This window comes from Cetorhinus maximus, chromosome 13, assembly GCF_964194155.1.
Source record: "Cetorhinus maximus chromosome 13, sCetMax3.hap1.1, whole genome shotgun sequence".
Taxonomy (NCBI): Eukaryota; Metazoa; Chordata; class Chondrichthyes; order Lamniformes; family Cetorhinidae; genus Cetorhinus; species Cetorhinus maximus.
The window spans coordinates 2,497,329-2,514,804 of NC_135891.1; the positions used below are offsets into that span (position 1 = coordinate 2,497,329).

General features: G+C 47.5%; 1 protein-coding gene across 6 annotated transcripts in view; it reads right to left on the reverse strand.

The window, feature by feature from the left end:
• Window positions 1-17,476, reverse strand: part of LOC144688352 (DENN domain-containing protein 3-like) — a 145,033-nt gene that overhangs the window by 39,611 nt on the left and 87,946 nt on the right. For all 6 annotated transcript variants that reach the window (XM_078554808.1, XM_078554804.1, XM_078554806.1 and 3 more), the window contains 6 exons: window positions 16,066-16,178; window positions 13,237-13,392; window positions 9,124-9,220; window positions 8,479-8,573; window positions 6,571-6,746; window positions 4,062-4,583 (listed from right to left, as the gene is read on the reverse strand). In XM_078554808.1, coding sequence (XP_078410934.1) covers window positions 4,062-4,583; window positions 6,571-6,746; window positions 8,479-8,573; window positions 9,124-9,220; window positions 13,237-13,392; window positions 16,066-16,178 — 1,159 coding nt within the window. The remainder of the gene's footprint in view (window positions 1-4,061; window positions 4,584-6,570; window positions 6,747-8,478; window positions 8,574-9,123; window positions 9,221-13,236; window positions 13,393-16,065; window positions 16,179-17,476) is intronic.

Consider the following 17,476-nt stretch of genomic DNA (forward strand, 5'->3'; position numbering starts at 1 on the left):
CCATGATAGCAATGATACCATATCCCCAGGTGTCAGTCAACACCCTCAACTCATCGTCCTTACTCTCAAGACTCCTTGCATTAAAATAAATGCCATCCGGTCTTGCCATGTTCCCTAGTGCCTTGACTTGATTATATGCGCTCGGCCTTATGGACTGACTTGGTTTTTCTTTTATACTTGTCTGTACATCAACCCCTACTATACCCCCACTCCATATACCATCCCCCTGCCAAATTACTTTAAACCCCCAGCAACAGCACTAGCAACCGTTCCCCCCTCCCCACCGCAAGGATGTTGGTCTCATTCTAGTTCAGATGCAACTCATCCGCCTTGTACAGCAATTTCAGCATTTTTCTGCCTCTTCCTTTCTGTCCCTTTCTCTCCTAATCCAGTCTTTCACTCTCTGTATTTCTCTTTCTAGACCTGATTTGACTTGAATTCACCTGACTTCCTTCACCCCTGTTTCTTAATACATTAAATCTCAATGGTTAAGGAGACTAACTGATGTTGCCATTGTTCCTGAGACCCCACATAATTGTAGGCGAGGGCAATGGGGTATCAGCTCACATTTCCAGCAAGTTTCAGCACTGATCACATTCCAACAAAAAAATCCAGCTAACAGTGTGGGTGAGATACTCAAAGATCTGGACCAATAACGAGGGTCTCTGATAGCACCGTGGATAACTCCAGAGGGTTATTGTGTAATCAGACAGCTTCCTCCCAATTCTTTCTCCTCTAGACACTATAATCTTCATTGGGGCTCAGTTCCATGGATGCTGGTCACCCTCCAGTAGTTGACCCCAGTGACCATTCTTCAGCTATGAACGCAGACAACGAATTAGATTTAATGCCACCCGTCACAGTGGGAACACAGTCAGCCAGGCCCAGGCCCACTTAATCGTGGGAGAGGCCTCACGTCGGCCTCCCAGCAGCGAGGGAACCTCCCCCCCAGTTAGTTGGGAGAGCTGAAGGGGCTAACGCGGGATTCCGAGCCAGCGACGGGATGTTAATTAGGATCATTAATGAGCCGATTGACACCCTTCATCCCCGGGCTCACCACAATTTAGTGGTGGCTCAGGGATTAAACGGAAGCCGCACGGGTCTCCCGGACCCTCGGAGAGCCACCCAACATAACCAGCCGGGTTTGCTAGCGGTTTCCCGGGGGGCAGAGGGTGGGCCCCTTGTTATCAGCCACTCTGTGCCCAATCGAGGGACCTGGCATCGGGCAGGTGAGTGGTCGCTGAAAGCCCTCACCTCCAACGCCCCTGCCCCCTTCTCCCGGAAACCTTGTCCCACGACCCCCATCCTGCCCTCACTCACCTGTGGCCAGCGGTCTCGCGATGGTCCTGGGCCCTGTGTGGGTGCAGTGCCGCTGGCAGCCACCACCCCCGCTGGCGCTAATGGCATGAGGAAGCTTCTGGCCTCTGATTGGCCAGCATCTCTTGGTGGGCGGAACCTCTGCAGGGAATCGCAGGGAAGGCCTGGTGGAGGGCAGTTAAGTGACTGAAGGGCAGCTGATTCCGTCGCACCCCGCCCCCTCCAACTCCCACCCACGGAACTGACAGGAGGGGGGTCCCTGCTGGTTCTCCAGCTGATCGGAGAGATGCCCGTCAGCCCAACAAAATCCTGGCCAGTGTGCAGAATTGGACTAAGCTGATAGAAATTTGCAGAACAGAAAGAGGCCATTGATAGCTGTGCTGGTTCTTTGAAGGAACAGTCCATTTTAGTCCCATACACCAGCATGTTCCCCGTAACCTTGCAAAATGTCCTCTTCAAATACGCGTCTTTTGAAAGTCCCTATGCCGTAAGATTCCCTCCCTTCAGGCTAATGCATTCCAGGTCTTATCAACTCTTGGTTCGGATAAATCTCTCCTCATGTCCCCTTTGCGTAGGAAGGATGGACTAGATTCCCTCCTGTTATACTGCACGGCTCTGTGGCTCGATGTGACAGCCCAGCTGGTTAGCACCTTTAGAACACGGCACAGAATTTAGCGACGGTGACGTGGGTTCAGCCCACTGGTGGGAGAGCTGATGGGAAAACCCGTGTCACCCCTCAAAGGGCTGCCCAACACCATTTAAGGCGGAATCAAGTCGGGTGGAAACCCTGCCCCCCGGTGGGGGGGTGGTGCTGGCCAATGGGAAGTTTTCTGGGTGGCCTACAGGAGGCACAGGAGAGCCAGGCCAGGCTGGGAAAATCCCTGAGTCTCCACCAAATCCCAGTGGGCTAAGGGATAATGGCCTTTAATTGGCTCAATATATAGAGCCTAATTAGCCCGCGATTGAGATCCCCCATGTCGGCTCATTTCTGCTGCTGTCTAAATTCCCACCGCTGGGAATGGGCCACAGGCCCTCCCCCATGATTATGTGGGCCCGCCTGCCAATGAGGCAGCTTCGCTGGGCTAATCCCAGCCACTGGGCCTGGTTTGGTGATTATGTAGGTGCTTCAGGAGCTATGGATGGAAGAGAGTCACACCATTGATTCCCAGCTTAAATAAATCCAGAGTTACTCTGAGAGGTTAAATAGCTGCATCCATTCACTTTAGAGCCAGGCTTAGGGCTGGTTTAATAGACACAAATGAAAACGAGACACCAGAATATGTTTCTATCGATTAAAGGTTATATAGAGAGGAGAGAAGGCTAAGAGGAGATTTGATAGAGATGTTCAAAATCATGAGGGGGCTGGACTGGTAGATAGGGAGAAGCTGTTCCCACTCGTAAAAGGATCAAGAACAAGAAGGCACAGATTTGAAGTGATTTACAAAAGAAGCAAATATGACGTGAGAAAAAAAACTTCTTCACACAGCGAGTGGTTCGGGTCTGGGATGCACGGCCTGGAAGTGTGGTGGAGGCAGGTTCAATCGAGGCATTCAAGAGGGCATTAGATGGTTATTTGAATAGAAACAATGTGCAGGGGTACAGAGAAAAGGCAGGGCAATGGCACTAGGTCATAATGCTAATTCGGAGAGCTGGTGCAGACATGATGGGCCAAATGGCCTCCTCCTGCACTGTAACAATTCAGTGAATCTGAGAGACAGGGAGGAGTAAAGGCCATGGAGAGATTTGAAAACAAGGATGAGAATTTTAAAACTAAGGCACTGCCGGACCAGAAGCCAATGTTGCTCAGTGAGCACAGGGAGTGATTGGTAAACAGGATTTATTGCAAGTCAGGCCACAGTCAGCAGAGTTTTGGATGGGCTTGAATTTACAGAGGGTGCAGGAGAGGGTTAGAGTGCTCAATTCGGGAGGTGACAAAGGCATGGGCTAGATTGTTCCATGTCATTATTACTGGATCTCTAGCTCTACACAGACAAATGGGGTTTTCTCTTTATCTCCTCTTCACAATGTCAGTAGAAGTATGGGAGAGATAATGCCAATCTCTGTGGCCATGGGAAGCAATGGTGCTAAACTGAGAGGCCATGAGGTTGGTGGTCTCTTGCAGCTGGCAGAGGCTGGATTAAAACACAGGTTCTGGGGCTCACTAACCCAACCAGGAACAGGAGGAGGCCATTCAGCCCCTTGGCCTGTTACACAGGAACAGGAAGAGGCCATTCAGCCCCTCGGCCTGTTACACAGGAATAGGAAGAGGCCATTTAGCCCCTCGGCCTGTTACACAGGAACAGGAAGAGGCCATTCAGCCCCTCGGCCTGTTACACAGGAACAGGAAGAGGCCATTTAGCCCCTCGGCCTGTTACACAGGAATAGGAAGAGGCCATGCAGCCCCTCAAGCCCATTGAGCTGGCTCTGTCAATGAATTAGATTTTCGTTGACCTGTATCTCAACCACAACTCACAGCCCCATATCCTTCGATGCTCTTACCCAAGTAAGGCCTATTGATTTCAAGGACAATTGCCCCCTAGCATTCACAGATTTTCATAGAGAGAGAGAGAAAGATAGAGAGAGAAAAAGAGAAAGAGAGAAAGAAAGAGAGAGAGAGAGAAAGAGAGAAAAAGAGAGAGAGAAAACAAAGAAAGAGAGAGAGATTAGTACTACCCAGTCGAGCTTATGCCTTGGGTCAGACTGGACTTTCACCAACAGAGCACAAACACACAGCCAGTGCTCACCTCCTGTGAGGATGTCAAACAGCCGGTCAGTGCTGTTGGGATTACTGACTATCCCTGCAGCCTGGATGTGGATTCCAAAATCCTGCTTGTTGAGAGGCATCTTGGGCAGCTCATAGTTCTTTACACTTTCCTCCTGCCTGACTGTGTCCCAGTGTTTCTCCATGATGCCGTAGAAGAGACCCTTTAGCTCCTCAGTCTCCTGTACATTCTGGAGCTGTTCAGGAGACATCGATTCCAGCGTGTGCTTGACCAGATCCCAGGGGAAGAAATTCATGTTAATCTTCTCCAGGTTTTGGAAATCCAGCAGAGCCTGCAGTGACTGTCCCTGGGCAAGACGGACAATCCCACGCAGGTAGAAGCAGACAGCCAGGATCTCGGAGTCATCTGTTCCCGTCTGGTCAATGGCTCTGCTAATCTGGACAATCAGTTTGGTGTAATACAGGGAGACACTGAGAGAATCCAAAGGATCACAGGGGAATGAAGGGAGGTGTAGTGTTCTAAGTGGTGCCTTGACAATTCTTCCTGTCAATGAAGGATAGAGAATTTATAGGAAGACGACAACATTTAATATGCAGTTTGGGGTCCTATAAACTACATTGCGGACCCTGATTGCAATTTGCACAGTCTTTACAGCACAGAAACAGGGCATTTGGCCCAACACACCAATGCTGGTGTTTATGCTCCACATAAGCCTCCCACCCAGCCCTTATTTCATCTCGCCCCATTAACATCCCCTTCTATTCCTTTCTCCCTCATATTTTTATCCAGCTTCTCCTTAAATGTATCTATACGATTCACCTCAGCCTTTCCCTCTGGGAGTGAGTTCCACATTCTCAGGGGAAAGATGTTTCTCCTGAATTCCTGATTGGAATTATCAGTGACAATCTTATATTGATGTTTCTAGTCTTCCACAAGTGGGAACATTTTCTCCATGTCTATCCTATCAGACCCTTCCATAGCCTTCTCTATTCTAGAGAAAGTGCTTCGACCTATACAATCTTTCTTGACAGGTATAAATGATCTTATAGCTTATAAATAGGATAAGGGATGTTTTAAGGTTGATTGAACTCTTAAATAATCACATAGAAATAAAGTGAGTGTAAGTCTAAACAACACTTTTGGTTGCTGTATTTAATTAAGCTTCTCAGCATTTAATTATAATTAACTCAGCCATGATTCACTCCTCCTATTTGTTGGATTTTCATTCAGATAATTATCTACTAGTTTGGCTCAGTAGGCAGCATGCTCACTCCTGAGCCACAAGGTCCTGGGTTCAAATCCCACTCCAGAGACTTGAACCCATAATCTAGGTTGATGTGCCCAGTACTTATACGAAGGGAATGCTGCACTGTCAGAGATGCTGTCTTTTGGATAGGATGTTAATGATCCTTTCTGCCCTCACAGTTGGATGTAAAATATCCGGGAGCGCTACTTCAAAGCTATGCCCAGTGTCCTGGACAATATTCAACCTTTAATCAATACAGTTTTTTATTTACCTCATTTGTGGGAACCTGCTATGTTCTAGGTTCTTGTGTTCTTTTCACACAGGGGACTCTCTCAGAGTCAGGACTGCATTGTGAGGTGGATTACCCCCTTATGTCCCCATACAGGATCATAGGGTCAGGCTGGGGTTGACCTCCAACAACCCCCAGCACTCCCCTCCATCATGACTACTGCCATGATCCTCACTCAGTCTGATAGTTAGTGGGCAAAATTGAAAAATATCACATGGGGGCAGCAGAGACAGCACATTGTACTGTAGATGGAGCTTTACTCGATATTTAACCCCATGCTGTATCTGCCCTGGGAGTGTTTGATGTGGACAGTTTAGAGGGAGCTTTACTCTGTATCTAACCCTGCGCTGTACCTGTCCTGGGAGTGTTTGATGGGGACAGTGTAGAGGAAGCTTTACTCTGTATCTAACCCTGTGCTGTACCTGTCCTGGGAGTGTTTGATGGGGACAGTGTAGAGGGAGCTTTACTCTGTATCTAACCCCGTGCTGTACCTGTCCTGGGAGTGTTTGATGGGGACAGTGTAGAGGAAGCTTTACTCTGTATCTAACCCTGTGCTGTACCTGTCCTGGGAGTGTTTGATGGGGACAGTGTAGAGGGAGCTTTACTCTGTATCTAACCCCGTGCTGTACCTGTCCTGGGAGTGTTTGATGGGGACAGTGTAGAGGAAGCTTTACTCTGTATCTAACCCCATGCTGTACCTGTCCTGGGAGTGTTTGATGGGGACAGTGTAGAGGGAGCTTTACTCTGTATCTAACCCCGTGCTGTACCTGTCCTGGGAGTGTTTGATGGGGACAGTGTAGAGGGAGCTTTACTCTGTATCTAACCCCGTGCTGTACCTGTCCTGGGAGTGTTTGATGGGGACAGTGTAGAGGAAGCTTTACTCTGTATCTAACCCTGTGCTGTACCTGTCCTGGGAGTAATATGCCACTGGCATCGATATTTTAAGAGCATAAGATTGGACTCAAAAATTGAAAGCAGGTGACCTTGTGTATTACCTGGAGTTCTGTTGAATTTGAATGAGTTGCGTGATGATATTGAGTTGGGGGATCCTGTCTCATCGTTTGTGCTCGACATCTGGCGAGACTGAAGTGTTTGATCCTTTCTCTTCCTCAGTGTGTCTGAAGAGAGAGTGGCCGATGAATGAGAGCTCATGGTGTGGTCCCAGCTCAACCTGAAACAATTCAGGCAGGGTATGGTTAGTGGAAGTGATTAAGTTACTGGGCTAATAATCCAGAGAATGTGAATTCATATCCTACTGTGACTATTTTAAAATCTGAAATAAGTTTAAAAAAAACCCTTGAAATAAAAATCTGGTCTCAGTAAAAGTGACCATGAAGCTGTTGTTAAAAACCCACCTGGTTCACTGATGTCCTTTAGGGAAGGAAATCTGCCGTCCTTACCTGGCCTGGGCCTGTATGTGACTCCAGACTTAAAGCAACACGGGTGACTCTGAAGTGGCCAAATGGGACTCTGTTGGATTAAGCCACTCTTGTTGAGGTAGAAAGCCCATCTCTACTTCCTCAAGACAACAATAAAGGGGCAATAAATGCTGGCCTAGTCAGTGATGCCCATCCTGGCAATGAATGAATTCAAACACTAACTTTTTCCAAAAAAAAAGCTCCTTTCCTTCACTGCTTCCCTCCATCTTTCAGTGTTTGTAATTCACTCCCGTGGTGACTGGGTGTCCAGTTCTCAACCTAGGCAGTGGCCATTGTGGGAGCTATCACAGTCACCCAGCCTCACTCACTGCCCAGACACCCACACTTTTCAGCAAAGGAGGCACTGGATCATATCAGAAGTCACAACGTCAACCAATTGTTGCCTTCTCCAGCCAGTGGGCAAAGTGACCAAGCCAGTCATAAAGATGGAGGCCATCTGGTTAAAGCGGAGATTAAATGGGCGGGTAGATTCCTTGATTTGGGCTGAGTGTACATGGACTGTGGGAGGACTGGGTGTCCTTATAAGGTAGACTTCATACTGTTAGCCACAGGCGATTAAATGGGTGGGAAAGTCCATTTTAGCTGGACACAAGTTGCGGAATGAAATTAAATGGGTGGATAAAGTCCCTGTAAGTTCTGCAATGGTCTGTGGAAAGTGAGGGATGGGACTGATGGAGCGAATTAGTTTTAAACACACTGACTAAGCCCAACTTGATGTTAAATCTTGACTCAAAACTGAGAAACAAGACAGTTCTGTACAATGATCACTTCCTCCTTCACTATGGTTCGAACTGATTAATTATTGGAACATCAATGGTGCACAATTCTGAGCTCTGGGTCAGGGTAGCTGTATCTCACTGGGTCATGCTCTCATCTGAGTCAGAAGGTTGTGGGTTTGAGTTTTGCTCCAGAGACTTGGGCCCATAATCCAGACGCACATCCCAGGGCATTATTGAGGGAATGCAGCATTGTTGGAGGTGCTATCTTTCAGATGAGACATTAAATTGATGCCCCATCTGTCTTCTCAAATGGATGTAAATGATCCCATGGGCAATATTTTGAAGAAGAGCAGCGTTCTGGTCAATATTTATCTCTTAACCAACATCACTGAAACAGGTGATCTGGTCATCCTCACATTGCTGGTTGTGGGATCTTGCTGTGCACAAACTGCTGTGTTTCCTACATTACAATAGTTATTACATTTCAAAAATATTTCATTGGCTGTAAGGTTTTTGGGACATCCTGAGGTCAAGAAGGGCGCTATAGAAATGAAGTCATGATACTCATAATGATGCTATGGGATGAGGTCTTGCACACCAGCCTCTTGGAGCTTCTCTGTGCTGTGGCTGGACACACTCCAGCTGATGGAGACAGAGCTCGTTCAATGAATTGGATAATTGTTGAGAGCGGCTGAAATTCCAGTCCTGTTCCCACCACTCCCAATACATTCTCAATGGGTGTTACCTGGTTGAATCAGTCCTCTCCCAGCGGGTGAATGCATCCACTTTCTTATTGAGTCGAGACTTGAGGAAGCAGTGGAAGAGGTCGGTCTTCAGGAACTGTGGAGGACATGAGAAAGAACTTCAACTTCTCTCCAGTCAGCGCAAGCTCTCACAATGTATCAGTGACAATTAACAAAACACATTCCCTCACACACTCACACAGACACATATACACACACACACACACACACCGACACTCAATGACACATACGAACATAGGAAATAGGAACAGGAGTAGACCATTCGGCCCCTTGAGACTGCTCTGTCATACATTAAGATCATGGCTGATCTGTTTGTGTTTTGATTTCCACATTCCCACCTACCCTGATAATCTTTGATTCCCTTGCCTAACAAGAATCTATCTACCTCCGCCTTAAAAATATGCAACGTGCTCCAGGCCTGTGCTCTAGGCCTGTGCTTCTGGCCTGTGCTCTGGCCTGTGCTCTAGGCCTGTGCTCTAGGCCTGTGCTCTAGGCCTGTGCTCTGGCTTGCTTTCCTTGGGGAGTAACAACAACAAACATGGGATTTCAGAGGCTGATGTGCAACGTTACATCGCCATTGTCCTGAGCTGTGCTTCGCTTGGGATAACAGAGATACGGTTACTCACGCTGTTGTAAAAGGGCTGAGAGGCTGGCTGGCGTGAGTCCAGAAACTCCTTCTTGATGAACACACGATGCTTAAGGTTCAAATGTTTGGAGACATCCCTGGGTAGAGAGAACACACATCAGGAAAGTAACCCATGTTCATGGGAAACAGAGGCTGAATAAGGACAAAGTGGGTTTCAGCACCTTGGAGAGTGTTGAAAGTGTAAAACAAAGAAGGACTTGCATTTACATAGCACCTATTCATGACCGTGTGAAGCCTTAAAGTGCTTTACTGTTAGTGAAGTACTTTTGAAGTGTAGCCACTGGTTTAATGCAGGAAACACAGTAGCTAATCCACGCACAAGAAGCTCCCACAAACAACGTGTTAACGACCAAGTAATTTGTTCTGTTGATGTTGACTGAAGGATAAATATTGGGCAGGACACCAGGGATAACTCCCCTGCTCTTCTGAGAGGGTAACTGGCCTTTGTTTACATTCTCATCCTCTGACCATGCAGCACTCCCTCAGCGCTACATTGGGAGCATCAATCTAGGTTGTGGTGCTCAAGTACCTCGAGTGGGATTTGAACCCACAACCTTCCTAGTCAGAGGCAAGACTATAGCCCACTGGCCAATGGCTGACACTGAACCTGCATTAATACCATGGGCGGAATTTTACAGCAGCGGAATTATCCGATCCTGTCGAACTCCATGGATTTAGGATGGCTCAACACATTTTATGGCCCCGTCCCACCCCAAGGGGTCATAAAATACTGGCCCATGTGTCCAACTTTCCAACACTCTCAGGTAAAGTAGAATGGCATCTGTCTAAAATAGGATAATGGGGTTGATTCGTTAAATGGTCTGCATAATTTCCCTTTAATCAAACCCATTGCTGAAACCACCTCTCTCCCTTTCTGTCTCTACCTTTTCCAGCCTTACTAAACCATCTGTTTATTTTCTAGTATTTACTCTGATGAAGGGATCACAAAAGGAATCCCACCGATACTGACTGACTGGACAGGTGTTTCTCACAGTTTGAGCTTTTGATTCAGATTTTCATCATTTACAGTTTCTCATTCTCCCATGGACTCACATTTAGGGTTGTAACAGTCAGAGGCAGTGGGCTCAGTGTACAGGTGAGGCAGTGGGCTCAGTGTACAGGTGAGGCAGCCCAGTCAGTGTACAGGTGAGGCAGTGGGCTCAGTGTACAGGTGAGGCAGTCCAGTCAGTGTACAGGTGAGGCAGCCCAGTCAGTGTACAGGTGAGGCAGTCCAGTCAGTGTACAGGTGAGGCAGTCCAGTCAGTGTACAGGTGAGGCAGTCCAGTCAGTGTACAGGTGAGACAGTCCAGTCAGTGTACAGGTGAGACAGTCCGGTCAGTGTACAGGGGAGGCAGTCCAGTCAGTGTACAGGTGAGGCAGTCCAGTCAGTGTTCAGGTGAGGCAGTCCAGCCAGTGTACAGGTGAGGCAGTCCAGTCAGTGTACAGGTGAGGCAGTCCAGTCAGTGTACAGGTGAGGCAGTGGGCTCAGTGTACAGGTGAGGCAGCCCAGTCAGTGTACAGGTGAGGCAGTCCAGTCAGTGTACAGGTGAGGCAGTCCAGTCAGTGTACAGGTGAGGCAGTCCAGTCAATGTACAGGTGAGGCAGTCCAGTCAATGTACAGGTGAGGCAGTCCAGTCAGTGTACAGGTGAGGCAGTGGGCTCAGTGTACAGGTGAGGCAGTCCAGTCAGTGTACAGGTGAGGCAGTGGGCTCAGTGTACAGGTGAGGCAGTGGGCTCAGTGTACAGGTGAGGCAGTCCAGTCAGTGTACAGGTGAGGCAGTCCAGTCAGTGTACAGGTGAGGCAGTGGGCTCAGTGTACAGGTGAGTCAGTCCAGTCAGTGTACCGGTGAGGCAGTCCAGTCAGTGTACAGGTGAGGCAGTCCAGTCAGTGTACAGGTGAGGCAGTCCAGTCAGTGTACAGGTGAGGCAGTCCAGTCAGTGTACAGGTGAGGCAGTGGGCTCAGTGTACAGGTGAGTCAGTCCAGTCAGTGTACAGGTGAGGCAGTCCAGTCAGTGTACAGGTGAGGCAGTCCAGTCAGTGTACAGGTGAGGCAGTCCAGTCAGTGTACAGGTGAGGCAGTCCGTCAGTGTACAGGTGAGGCAGTCCAGTCAGTGTACAGGTGAGGCAGTCCAGTCAGTGTACAGGTGAGGCAGTGGGCTCAGTGTACAGGTGAGGCAGTCCAGCCAGTGTACAGGTGAGGCAGTCCAGTCAGTGTACAGGTGAGGCAGTCCAGTCAGTGTACAGGTGAGGCAGTCCAGTCAGTGTACAGGTGAGGCAGTCCAGCCAGTGTACAGGTGAGGCAGTCCAGCCAGTGTACAGGTGAGGCAGTGGGCTCAGTGTACAGGTGAGGCAGTCCAGTCAGTGTACAGGTGAGGCAGTGGGCTCAGTGTACAGGTGAGGCAGTCCAGTCAGTGTACAGGTGAGGCATTCCAGTCAGTGTACAGGTGAGGCAGTCCAGTCAGTGTACAGGTGAGGCAGTGGGCTCAGCGTAGAGGTGAGGCAGTGGGCTCAGTGTACAGGTGAGGCAGTCCAGTCAGTGTACAGGTGAGGCAGTCCAGTCAGTGTACAGGTGAGGCAGTCCAGTCAGTGTACAGGTGAGGCAGTCCAGTCAATGTACAGGTGAGGCAGTCCAGTCAGTGTACAGGTGAGGCAGTCCAGTCAGTGTACAGGTGAAGCTGAAGGTTAAGAACACAATTTAATACACAAGAGACCATCTGTGCAACTACCATCATTGTATCATTGGCACTTGCAAGAGTTGACTTTCCAGTTTGCTAGCCAATGTTATTTGGTAGAATGAGCTCACTGGGGCTATGATGTACAGGGGAAGTTGGTCAAGACCAGGACTGAGAGGAAATGATGCTCATAAAGTCATAGAGATCTACAGCACAGAGAAAGGCCCTTTGGCCCATCAAGTCTGCGCCGGTCAAACAAGTACCTAACTATTCTAATCCCATTTTCCAGCACTAGGCCCATAGCCTTGTATGCCATGGCATCGCAAGTGCACATCCAAATACTTCTTCAATGTTATGAGGGTTTCTGCCTCTACCACCCTTTCAGGCAGCGAGTTCCAGATTCCCACCACCCTCTGGATGAAAAAATTCTTCCTCACATCCCCTCTAAACCTCCTGCCCCTTACCTTAAATCTATGCCCCCTGGTTATTGATCCCTCCACCAAGAGGAAAAGTTCCTTCCTGACTACCCTATCTATGCCCCTCATAATTTTATACACCTCAATCATGTCCCCCCTCAATCTCCTCTGCTCCAGGGAAAATAACCCCAGTCTATCCAATCTCTCCTCATAACTAAAACTCTCCAGCCCAGGCAACATCCTGGTAAATCTCCTCTGCACTCTCTCTAGTGCAATCACATCCTTCCTATAATGCGGATTCCAGAACTGCACGCAATACTCTAGCTGTGGCTTAACCAGTGTTTTATACAGTTCCAGCGTAACCTCCCTGCCCTTGTTTTCTATGCCTCGGCTAATAAAGGCAAGTATCCCATATGCTTTCTTAACCACCTTATCTACCTGTCCTGCTACCTTAAGGGACCAGTGGACATGCACACCAAGGTCCCTCTGATCCTTGGTACTTCCCAGGGTCCTACCATTCATCGTGTATTCCCGTGCCTTGTTTGTCCTGCCCAAGTGCATCACCTCACACTTATTTGGATTAAATTCCATTTGCCACTGATCAGCCCATCTGACCAGCCTGTCTATATCCTCCTGTAATCTAAGGCTATCCTCCTCACTATTTACCACCCCACCAATTTTTGTGTCATCCGCAAACCTACTGATCAACCCTCCTACATTCAAATCGAAATTGTTTTCTATCTAGCACAAACAGCAAGGGACCCAACACTGATCCCTGTGGAACCCCACTGGACACAGGCATCCAGTCACAAAAACACCCCTCAACCATCACCCTCTGCTTCCTGCCACTCAGCCAATTCTGGATCCAATTTGCCAAAATTGCCTTGGATCCCATGGGCTCTTACCTTGGTTATCAGTCTCCCATGCTGCCCTCCCTCTTTCCACATCCACCCCCCCCCTGTCGAACATTTGCCCTGGGAGCCTTGAGGAGGCTCTCTGCTGACCTGAGGAGGTTCCCGATGAGCTGCAGGAATATCTGTCGGACCCGTCGGTTCATTTGCTGCCTCTGACAGCGCTTCTTCTCTCGAGCAGCGGCCAGGTTTGTGTGTGAAGCTAGATGGGCTGAAGCCAGTTCGGTGTTTGCCCTAAGCTGCTGAGTGCTGGAACAGAACAGAAGGCAATGAGTGACTGCGGGGCAGAGGTCATGGGGGCTGCTGGCATCACATGCAAATGGACAATAAGCAAGGTACAGGTGTGGGATGTCAGAGTGCAAAGGTCAAGAAAACAATCAGAGGGTAATTGTACACAATTATGTTCAATAAGCCATTAAAGCTCTTTGAAAAGTCTCGTTCTGAATGCAGGAAATGATGTTAAGACAATGGTGGAACACAACATAGGAACAGGAGGAGGCCATTCAGCCCCTCAAGCATGCTGCATCATTCCATTAGATCACACATTTCAAATGGCTCAACTCTATTTACACACTGAAGCAACATTGATCACCTTGTGCATGTCACCTGATTATGATGGAGATGATTTGGCCCTTCCTGTTTCTCTACAAAATAAAAGTCTCCAAACACTTTCTTGAAGGTGATAAACCTTATTTTGCCCCACAATGGCTTGGAATTCCATGAAGTGAGTTAGATTGTGTAGCATAGAAACATGCCATTCTGTCCATGCTGCTGTTTATGCTCCATATGAGCCTCCTCCCACCCAATTCCATCTCACCCATATCCTTCTATTCCTTTCTCTCCCATGTGTTCATCTAACTTCCCCTTAAATGCATCTGTGTGATCCACTTTAGTGACTCTCTATACTAGTAAGTTCCTCATTCTAACCGTAAACCATGAGAAATAGGAGCAGGAGTAGGCCATTCGGCCCATCAAGCCTGCTCTGCCATTCAAACATATCATGGCTGATCATCTACTTCTACTCCATTTTTCACCACTAATCCTATATTCTTTGATGTCATTAGTATCCAGAAATCTATTGATTTCTGTCTTGAACATACTCAATGACTGAGCTTCCACAGTCCTCTGGGGTAGAGAATTCCAAAGATTTACCACCCTCTGAGCGAAGAAATTCATCCTTATCCCAGTCTTAAATGACCTGCCCCTTATTCTGAGACTGTCCCCTGATTCTAGACTCACCAACCAGGGGAAACATCCTATCCACATCTACCCTGTCACACCCAGCAAGAATTATGTAAGTTTAAATGAGATCACTGCTCATTCTTCAAAACTCTAGAGAATACAGGCCCAATTTCCTCAATCGCTCCTCATAAGACAATCCCACTACCCCAGGGATCAGTCTGGTGAACCTCAGTTGCACTCCCTCCATGGCAAGTATACGCTTCATTAGATAAGGTAACCAAAACCGTACACAATACTCCAGGTGCGGTCTCACCAAGGCTCTATACAACTACAAAAGGGCATCTTTACTCCTGTACTCAAATCCCCTTGCAATGAAGCCCAACATACCATTTACCTTTCCTAATTGCTTGCTATACCTGTATGCTAGCTTTTATAGTGACTCATGAACAAGGACACCCAGGTCCCTTTGGACATCAACACTTCCCAATCTCTCACCATTTAAGAAATACTCTGCCTTTCTGTTTTTTCTACCAAAATGAATAATTTCATACTTATTCACATTATATTCCATCCCCATATTCTTGCCCATTCACTTAGCCTGTCTAAATCTGCTTGAAGCCTCCTTGCATCCTCCTCATGACTCAATTTCCAACCTAGTTTTGTGTCATCAGCAAATTTGGAAATATTACATTTGGTCCTCACATTCAAATCATTCATATAGATTGTGAACAGCTGGGGGCCAAGTGCTGATCCTTGTGGTACTCTACTAGTCACAGCCTGACAATCTGAGAATGACCCATTTATTCCTACTACTCTGTTTTCTGTCTGTTAACCAATTCTCAATCCAGACCAGTATATAAACCCCAATCCCATGTCTTCTAATTTTGTTTACTAACTTCCTGTGTGGGACCTCTTGCACCACATCCATTGGTTCTCCACATCTGCTGGTTCTCCTTTATCTATGCTACAAGTAACATCCTCAAAAAAACTCCAGCAGGTTTGTCAAACATGATTTCCCTTTCATAAATCCATGTTGACTCTGCCCAGTCATATCATTATTTTTAAGTGTCCAGTTATCACGTTCTATACAATGGATTCTAACATTTTCCCTACTACTGACCTAACAGGTCTGTAGTTCTCCATTCTCCCTCCCCTCGGAAATAATGGGGTTACATTTGCTTCTTTCCAGTCTGCAGGAACCTTTCCAGAATCTATAGAATTTTGGAAGATTACCACCAATGCATCCACCATCTCCATAGCCACCTCCTTCAACTCTCTGGGATATAGCTCATCAGGTCCAAGGGATTTATTGACCTTCAATCCAATTAATTTTTTGAGCACTACCTCTTTGTTAATACCAATTTCTTTCAGTTTCTCATTTTCACAAGCCCCTTGGTCCCTGAGTATTTCTTGAAGGTTTTCTCTATCTTCCTCCATGAAGACAGGCACAAAAACATTGTTTAGTTTCTCTGCCATTTCCCTATTCTCCTTCATAAATTCCCTTGTTTCCAACTGTAATGGACTCACATTTGTCCTAGCTAGTTCTTTCTTTTTCCCATACCCAAAGAAGCATTTTACAATCTCCCCTGCCCAATTTTATGAAGATCCTTTGGGGTTTTAATGGGGTGACCAAGGCCAACCCTTTGGAAAGAACACACCAATGTACTCCCAGGAGGGGAAGACTCTCTACCAATGGCGCCTCAGGAAGCCACTCTGTTGCAGCTCAGGTGAGCCCCTTACCTGGTTAAGAATTCTTCTACTGCAGCTGTGGGCAGGTGGGGGGTCTCAAGCCCCTTATGTTGTGTGGTCAGGACTGTGCCGTTATCAACGTCCACTAGAACTAACTCTTCCACCTGTAAAAGTGAACATCCAGGGTAAGTGTTTTTGTATTGACACGAAAAACAAGTTCACACTGCACTGATTTCCTCATTCAGGAATCAAGACCTAAAGGCCAGAGGGCTCTGCAGAATGCAAATGGAAAAAATAGGCCAGAAAACGAGGCAGGTTGGGAAAATATGGCCTGGAAATGTCAAGCTCAGGTTTTGAATGGTCAGATTGTCAGAGGAAGAGACACAAAAGGAGCTTCACAGATTCGAGGCTGTGGGGAAGCAACAATGATTCATTGTTGACCCTTCATCGCCCTGAATTGTTAACTCTGTTTCTCTCTAGACATGTTGCCAGATCTGATATGTATTTCCAGCATTTTCTGTTTTTCGTTCAAGTTTCCAGTATTTTGCTTTTGAATGCTCGGTAAGCTTTGATTTCAATTCAATAGAAACAGGACAAGGAGGTCATTCAGCCCTTCAAGTCTGAACGTGATCTGTACCTCAACCCCATTTAGCCATCTTTGCTTGATATCTCCTGATACACTCACCGAAAGGGAAGAAAGAGAAGTGGAGGCAGTGAGAAAGAGAGGAAGGAAGACTGACAGAGAAGGTTTAGAAAGAGATAGAGAAAAATGAGAGTGAGAAAGAAAAGCTAGGAGGGAAAGTAAGAGCCAGAGAGAGAGAGAAAGGGAGAGAGAGAGATTGATAGTCTGAGAGAGATTGATAGTCTGAGAGAAGACTTTATTGGCTGATAAGGTTGATCTTGTCCATCAGCTTGGCTCCCAAGAACTTTGCATAATGCTGGGTAAATGCAGCGACCATCCCTTGGTAACACACCCAGGACTACAACAGGTCCTTGTAGGGATGAGTTTGTCTCACATGCTATAGCGAGGAGGAAATGGATTTCTGGAGTCTCCAACATGGATTTAGAGGTAGGAACAGGACAAGTGTTGATTCTCTCTTTCATTTCTCCAGCTTTTCTGACCATCTCATGCGGCCTGATATTAACCTGGTGTATCTGCTGCTATTGGCACAGGTGGGTGGTTAAAATGACAGTTGGGAAGGGGATGGGGTCCATCACTGGGGAAATCAGGCAGCATTGAGATTAACTATGGGACATGGCGTGGATACCAGCTCTCATATTAAATTACAAGATACCTGCATACACAAAAACTGCAGGCTGGCACGAGGCAGCAGCATTGGCCAGATGGTAACTGGAGTACTGGAGGGACCCTCAAGGAACACTCTGTGGGGCCTCTGACACTGCCATCTTGCCTCTCCCTTCCCCAACCAGCCCCTGCCCTCCCCACCCCGAGCACTCGCCT